This window comes from Corythoichthys intestinalis, chromosome 17 (assembly GCF_030265065.1).
Source record: "Corythoichthys intestinalis isolate RoL2023-P3 chromosome 17, ASM3026506v1, whole genome shotgun sequence".
Lineage (NCBI taxonomy): Eukaryota > Metazoa > Chordata > Actinopteri > Syngnathiformes > Syngnathidae > Corythoichthys > Corythoichthys intestinalis.
Window position 1 is genome coordinate 18,330,607 of NC_080411.1, and position 8,719 is coordinate 18,339,325.

The following is an 8,719-nucleotide window of genomic DNA, read 5'->3' on the forward strand; positions in this document are numbered from 1 at the left end:
AGATAGCGCTAACCTCTTTGAATTGCCTAAGTGACCAGCAGATGGAGGCAGGTTAACATTCCCAGGTGGGCAAATGGTTTACAAACTCATTTCATGATTTCATGTCATCCTTGTTGACCGTGTCCACACCTTTTGACGTTTTATTTTGAAGGGATTGTTTGAAAGGGCGTGACTTTTATTTTGGAGAAACCTCAACTTACAATGACCTGTAAAAAGAATCTGTAGATTCATGATTCAAGTTGTTTTGGGTGATGATTATTATGCAAGAAACCAGGTAGAAATGCCCATGCATTTTGCAATGAACTCTTTCATTGCCATTAACGCTGATAGACGTCCAAACATGTGGCGTCCAATCATTCTACTGCTTGAATTGAAATGACTTTGTTCCAACGTCCAATCCATTTGAAGTGGTAGGCTGACAAATGTTCCTCCAACTTCAAATGGATTGGACGTTGGAACAAAGTCATTTCAATTCATGCAGAAGAATGAAGGTCCAATCCATTTGAAGTGGTAGGCTGACAAATGTTCCTCCAACTTCAAATGGATTGGACGTCTATGGCGGTCAATGGCAGCCGATTGAGTGCGATAGACATCCATATGGAATCATATGAATCGGTGGAGATAAGTTGTGGAAAATGTGCATTTGTTCCTGGTTCTTCCTGGAATAAATGTCTAAATGAAGTCCCCCCTCAAAAGTTTAATCGATGGATTAATCACGATTAATTTTGAAGGCATCATGATTTGATGCCTTGGAAGCGAGGAAGCGTGTCCCTACCGCCTGCCTAACTCCCTGCCTGTAGCGCATTAATTCCGGAACAAGATGCGATCCGGAATGTATCTTGAGCATGGCGTCACGAGGAGGCGCTCCAATCAGGGCAGAAGAGTGAAAGAAGTTTCCCCCCCAGGCTCCGGGACGTCACTTTGCCAACTTGTTGGAGGAGGCCTCATCTCCTCTCGGTTCTTTTGCTCCTCTCCGTCCCCCACCCCGAGTGCACCCCCCACCCTACCCCACCCCTTCCCTCCCCGTTCCCGGTATCCGCCTCCAGCAGGAGCAGCAAGCAGCAAGCAACAGCCGCGGCGGTCGCGCGGCGGGGCCGGGGCGCGGGCATGCAGGCAGCAGAGTTTCCCCCCGCGGCGGTGATGTTCGCGGCGGCTCCCGGAACGGACGGCTTCTCGTCTCGCCTCAGCCCGCCGCTGGCGGCCCTGCGCAGCGCGGCGTCCGACGCCAAGATCCCCGCGACCCAGTGTCACTACCCGCTGCCGTCGAGCGGGGCGCCCGCCGCCGCCGCCGCTTCCCCGGCCACCACCTCGCCCAACCCGGGCGGCATGGCGGCGTCGTCTTCGCCGGGCCTCAAGACGTCCGGTCTGGGCTCGCCGCAGCTGTGCTCGTCGGCGACGCCCCACGGCATCAACGACATCCTCAACCGGCCTCGCGCGGCCCCTTCCTCGGCTCCGGCTTCGGCATCGGCCTCCCTGGGGGTCCTGAGTGCCCTCCAGCCGCGTTTCGGGAGCCTGAGCCCGGCTCCCCCGCCACCTCCTCCGCCACCGCCGCCGGCCGGGCTCTACTTCTCGGCCGCAGCCGCCGCAGCCGCGATGGTCCGCTACCCCAAACCCCTGAGCGAGCTACCCGGCAGGACCCCCATTTTCTGGCCGGGGGTCATGCAGGGGACGCACTGGAGGGACGCGCGCTTCGCGTGCTCGCCCCGTGAGTCTATTCTTCCACTACAACATTTTCTACCCGTTTTCTTCTGACTTTTTCAAGTGTTTTCAAAATTTTGCCGTCGTCGTGCATCGAAAGGGACATTTTTCCACTTGATACGGATTTTCCCATATTTTCCGGGAGCTTCTGTTAAAGCCAAAGATATCAGAAATATGTAGAGTTACTCTTGGACAATACCAACTTTTTACAATTTAATTATGGGAATCAGGTCCATGATTAACGACGGCAATAAAGGCGTTTGCTTAATAATACCACAACGACGCGATATTGGATTTTTTTTTGTGTTGTAAATTCTGGACAGTACATGCGTTGGGGGGCGTGCGGAGGGAAAAGAGGAAAGCTCAAAATCCTATAGTTATTTTAAGGACAAAAACACTGTAGTAATCATTAAAGTTGAGTAGTAATACAAATTGGGATGAAGAGAGTTAATATAACTGCGCTTTTATTAATGCACATATTGGAAAAAAGATTGTTCAGACTTCAAGTTTTTCTCGATTTGTCGGATGTATGAAAATTTATCAATAATAATAATTATGATAACGACGGTGAAGGGTATCAATTCATTCTCAATAACAAGAATGATTTTTTTGGGGGGGAGCAATTCTTTTTATTGCGATGGTTTTTGTTTTTTGCCGATGAAGCACGGGGAAAAACAACCTATTTTTTTTTCTTTTTCCAGAGCAGAGTTGCGTGCTGGTGGAGGCCAAAGACGGCAAACGCAAACACACGCGACCGACTTTCTCCGGTCAGCAAATTTTCGCTCTGGAAAAAACTTTTGAACAAACCAAATATTTGGCGGGACCCGAACGGGCCAGGCTGGCTTTTTCTCTGGGCATGACGGAGAGTCAAGTCAAGGTAAAGCAAAAATCCTCCTTTTCATGTGTCCAAAATAAAAATGCATGTTCAAAAATGTTCCAATTTGCATGAACATGATTAGAAAGTGGCTGAGAATCCACATGACGTCATTAAATGTTGTTCAAGACAGACAAACGATGCACGCATCATCAAAAATATCACGTGACAATTAAAACAGGTTGAACGCATCATTAGGTCACCTGTTTGCTAATCATTTTAATGAGTATAAATGACGTCACAACGCATTTCTGGTCAGAAAATGACGACTTCGCTGTTCATTATTTTAATAAGTGCTTCATTGAGATTATATTTTTCAAATATGATTTTGCAAAAATGCCATTTCATCAGAACATGCTTGAAACGAATTTTTAATGTCTTCATGAAGAGCTGAAATATAATTTCCTTCAAAATTTGGGACCAACAAGAGCCATCATAAAACTAAATCAACATGTCATGTTATTATTGCTATTATTATTATTTTAAAAACTGTGTTTTGCCCGTTTATGATATAAACAGTGATTCGTGTTTTTATTGTTATGACGAGGAGACATCCAAATGAATAATGAGCACTTTATAGGGCACTTATTCACTTGATTGGTTGCCATTGACGGCGTTAGACGTCCATCCATTTGAATTGGGAGGGGCGAATGAACGAATTTTTTCCTTTTTTTTTTTTTTTTTTAAAATTCAGTTTTTTTCTTTGTTTTTAGTACTTTACATTTAAGAAAAAAATATACCTTTTTTTTTTTAAACTCACACTCTTGTCCTTTTTATTTTTTTATATTTGTTTTTTTTATATATATAAGAATATTCATGTATTTTCTTTCTTGTTTTTAAAAGTAAAAAAAAATATTTATATATATATATATATATATATATATATATATTTTAAATCAGATTAAATAAAAAGATTATTTATTGAGGGTTTTCCTTTTACTATTTTTTAAAATGAACACATTGGCTGTCATTGACGCCGCTAGATGTCCAATCTATTTAGACTGGTGGAGTTTATTTGCCCCACCCATGAAACCAAATGGATTAGACGTCCAGCGCCGTCAATGGCACTAAAACATGAGCACTGACAGCTACTCCTCCCAGTTGAAATGAATTGGACGTGTGTTGTTGTCATTGGCAGGTCATGAGTATCATTACGATTCTATTGGATATTAAAATATAACTTTATAACAGGGATGAAAACAGTAAATATTATCTTATGTATGTATGTATTTATTTATTTATTTCAAAGCATTTCCCATTTCATTTTAAATGGCTAAAATAATAATAATAATAATAATAATAATAATGATAAAAAGTGATAGCCATTATAAGACGCATGCATGCAAGTTTCATAAGGCGCACCTGATTATAAGGATGCCCATTGGTGCGTCAATGTATACTATATTTGTCATTTCTTTTAAATGGTTTTAACATTGTTCTAATTGTTTATTTATTATTTGTTGAGTGATAAATGAGCACCTTACTGAACATTATCATACAATGAAATAGGATCCAGGTCATGACGCAGAACCATAGCTCATATCTCAGATTATAAATAGTACTGTCAATTAGGGGGGAAAAAATAAGTGAGTAAAAAAAAAAAAAAAAAAAGGCCATTTAAAATTTTTTATTTGTTATGATTGCCATTTGATTTATTATTTGTGAACTTTAGATTGACCATAACCATGACTGTATTTCTGTTTATTTTGTTTTTATCAACTATAAAATTGTATTGATTCATTAAAAATATATATTTAATAAAATATATATTTACACGTGGACAGTAGTTTTTTTTATATGACAAAAAAAGTTACTTACCTTATAAAGGCTTCATGATACTTGCATGTAGAAATATATGAAAATTTTCCACTTTTTGTGAAATCCATCCAATTTAAATGACGTCAGTGCGCGTGTTTTATTAGTGATGTGTTTAATTGTGTGTGTGTGTCAGGTGTGGTTCCAAAACCGTCGCACAAAATGGCGGAAGAAGCACGCGGCCGAGATGGCCTCCGCCAAGCAGAAGCAGGACTCGCAGACCGAGAGGTTAAAGGTCAACTCGGACTTGGACGAAGACGACGACGACGACTACGACAAACCTTTGGACCCTGAGCACGAGGCGCACGCGCACCACAACGGCGGCCTCCTCCGCCAGCACGCGCTCGTCGTCGTGCACGCGCCCGAGCCGGACGGCTCCTCCTAAAAAACAAAACAAACAAACTCTTGTACACACTGTAAATATAAAGCAGCCACGCCTCCTCTTTTATTATTCGAGACGTCATTTCATTTAATTTAATTCATGTAACGTCAGCACTTTCACTCAATAAACACTCTTTACTATTACTAACATTATTTTTCTGGAGATGATTATAGCCTGCAGGATCGAAATATTATTTTTCAGTTCTTCAGCTCAACATGCATGCATGACGGCAATAGACGTCCAATCCATTTGAACCGAAACAGGACAGTCGTTTCGTTTGAATTGATTTAGATCGATCTATTTCATATTTTGAACTTCGCAAAAAAAAAAAAAAAAAAAAAAAAGGCGACGCTGTCATGACGTCATCACCAAAACCAAGTGGAAAGTCAGCGATGTTACAGAAATGACGTCATCAAATGAAGTTGGAACAAATAAGTTCGACTGTTTCTTTTATTTAAAAAAAAAAAAACAACTTTTTCAATATTGTGCCGTTTCTGCGCAACTCATTCATTGCCATTGACGGCAAAAGACGTCTCATATGAACCGCGAGAAAAAAAGGAGAACTTTTGTCGAACGTTTTCGTTTCACGTTCAAGTTTTTTTTCGATGATCTTTATTATTCTAACAATTTCTTTTTAATTTAGGGCTATTCTTAAGCCTTTATAGACCGCCATTGACGGCGCCAGACGTCCAATGGCATTGAACAAACGTTCATTCTGTCCAATAGATTGGATTTCTAAAGAGCCATCAACGGCCCTGACTGTCTTAGAAGTTATTTCATATATAAGTATAAAAAAAGTTTTTATTTCATTCTATTTTGTATACAATTTATTTTAATTTAGTATCCTTTTTTAAATGGTGTTATACTTATATAGCGCTTTTCCACCTTTGAAGGCGCTCAAAGCGCTTTAAACTACATCGCCATCTTCCTACTGGTGATGCAGCTTTTTTAACACTTTATAGTGCTGCCATTGACGACGCTTCACGTCCATTTTGACCGACTCACATACATGAATGGGTTGGACGGCTAACGTCGTCAATGGCATTAACACAGGCATTCTTCTGGTTGAAATGAATTGGACGTCTATCCACGCCAATGGGTTGCTTTTTTGATTTTACATATCATGTCAAATATGATTGATTTAGAATCAATATTTTCCCCATGATTTCCACATTTCTATACCTTATATTTTTGAAAAATTAAAAGCAAACAGCGTGAAAAAAACAACCGATTTTTACTAATTGACCTGAAATAATTGTATTTGTTAAATAGGTGTTTTTATGAAGGCTGGCTATGGGCACGTTCACTCACATTTTAATGAACATAACCGCACATTAAATCAGTGTCTCATTTTGGGTTGATATTACATTAATATGACAGTACATTTAAAATAAAAGTGTGCTAATTAGAATTCGTTACTATAAATTCGCAATTCATTTCACAGTTAATAATTGGAGCTGCGCAAGAACTGAGTGACGGTGATTGGCGGCCAATCCATTTGAACTGCTCTCTTCACTTCTCTCCCAAAGTGAATGAATGAATGAATGAATGAATGAATTTATTGTCATTGTCATCGTCATCAGTATCATTGACAGTTACAGAGTGTAGGATAGTTTGGCCAGAAAGGAGAAACATTGACACAGATTATGAAAAAATTTGCCCGAAAAAAGACGATGACAGACAAAGGAAGACGGGAAAAAAGCAAATTGGACCTCTATGTCCGTCAATGGCGTTTAATATTTCGGTCATTTAAAATAAAAGAGCACTCACTTTGAATTCATGATTATACAGAATGGAATTAATTTATCTCACGTGATTGATCACGATTCAAATTTACCCAGCTCTGATTTTTAGTCGTTTTTGTAATTGTTTTACATTTTTTCCTTTTAATGTTGGAAAAGCAAGCCTTAAAAAAATGAGGACACCTGATATATCTTGACACTTTTTGGCCACGTTGTACTTATGAAAAACATTTTAATGAAAAAGTCATTTATTTAATGACTTTCGGTGGAAACATAATAATCTGATTCAGTTTTTTGTTTTCCTGCCACCTGTTAGCGGTTAACTCTTAGCGTGCGGCACCTGTTGGCTTGCATTGGGGAGGCGGGGACAAGGGAGGGTGGGGGGGCGTGCTCAGGCTCTTATCTGCCTTCATTGTTGCTTTTGTGTCCATCTTGTCACATGATCTCTGGGCCCCCCCCGCCCCCGGCAGTGAAAGTGACGGATGGCGGCGTCGGCGACGCCGGCGGTCGCGGCCTCTCGGTGACTGATGAAGGGCGTGGGGAGGGGGCGGGGCTATGTCACCAAAGGTCAGCGCAGTCTTTTGTGCGCGACGCCGCTACAATAACCTGTTAGCGGAGTCGTAATCACGTCGTCAATCATCTTTTAAAAGTCGCGTCCGGATGCTGCTGTCGTTGCTTTCTATGCTAATGCGACCCCCGCGCCGTTAGCGCCTTTTTATTAAAATGCTAAGCGCGCGAAAGCCTTTAACTCGTCGCCCGCCGTCGACGCCTCCGGACGTCCGATCCGTTCAGACGGGACGAAGAGTTCCGTAACGTTAGCGTTAGCTCACGTTTCCTTTGTCGCGTGACCCCGGGTGACGTCACGGGTGCCGCGGTCTGGCCGTATCGATCGGGCGATTGGTAGAAACTCTCAGCGTTGACCTCGCGCGAGAGGCACTCATCGGGATCGATAAGCTCCGCCCACGTTGCCGTGGCCTGACCCCGCTTCCCGATGCTTTCCGAGAACCACTTCCTGTAGCTGGTCGTCTACTTCCCGGGTCGCGAATTGTTCTTATTAAGTCTTTTGGCGCCATTGACGACGATAGACGTCTGTTGTCCAATCGTCCATTTATCAATAAGTTAATCAGTAGTCGGCGTCCAATCCATTTGACGTGGCGGCGAATAAGCTCTCCTGCTTAAAATGTATTGGACGACTAGCACTGTCAATGATTTGATTGTTGATGACATCAAAGACACAAATGAAAGTACACGATCGACGCACTAACGTACATACAAAATACCGTAATTTCTGGACTATAAGGCGCACCTGACTATAAGCCGCCACCCACCAAATTTGACATGAAAACGGCATTTGTTCATAGATAAGCCGCACTGGACTATAAGCCGCAGTTGTCCTCGTTGTATTATGGGATATTTACACCAAAAGATATTAACTGGTAACAGTTCATTTGACAACGGAATCATAAGATAGTCATGAGACCAAATGAACCACCATTAAGCTTTGAACCAATTGGGTGCAAAGCGTTATTGTTTCTAAAAGCTTCATTTGGCCATCACTGCTCCCTTGGGGGAGACAGTCAACCTCTGCTGCCACCTGCTTTCAACACTGTTGTCATCCAACATTCCTCCTAGCATGCATTGCGATGTTACAGATGTAAATAGCAATCAAAATTCATGTTCTGTGCTAATTATTTCTTCAGTTACTGTTCCAGTTGTTTCATTAATTGCTAGTTATTTTATTTGGTAACATTTTCTTGGATAGTGGTGCCATAATACTTTCATATGACAGTCATAATTATTAGATGACAATGTCATAAGCATTAATGAATGCTTATAACAGAGGTCGCTTAGTGTCATCCAGCAAATTATCTCATTTTTGAATGGCCGTAAAAGATCTGAGCTGGACATAAATGGAGTTAGTGAAATAATATGCAACATGACACATATTGACATCTGTCATTAGCATTCAGTAATGTCCATGATAGTGTCATGTCATAATTATGATGTTCTTATGACAGTCTTATGATGCCGCTGTCAAATAAAGTGTTACCTATTAACCCAATTAAATCAACAAATAAGCCGCACTGGACTATAAACCGCAGGATTCAAAATGAGGGAAAAAAGTAGCGGTTTATAGTCCGAAAATTAGGGTAGATGCAAACAGATGCAGAAAATAATCACACAATGACACAAATGAACACAAAGCAC

At 41.4% G+C, this 8,719-nt stretch overlaps 1 protein-coding gene across 1 annotated transcript; it reads left to right on the plus strand.

The window, feature by feature from the left end:
- Window positions 1–1,107: 1,107 nt before the first annotated feature.
- LOC130905869 (homeobox protein Nkx-6.1-like) lies at window positions 1,108–4,927 on the plus strand. The gene is made up of 3 exons (XM_057819617.1): window positions 1,108–1,705; window positions 2,400–2,575; window positions 4,524–4,927. The coding sequence occupies exons 1-3, from the start codon at window positions 1,108–1,110 to the stop codon at window positions 4,770–4,772; spliced, it is 1,023 nt and encodes a 340-aa protein (XP_057675600.1). The 3' UTR covers window positions 4,773–4,927.
- Window positions 4,928–8,719: the final 3,792 nt, after the last annotated feature.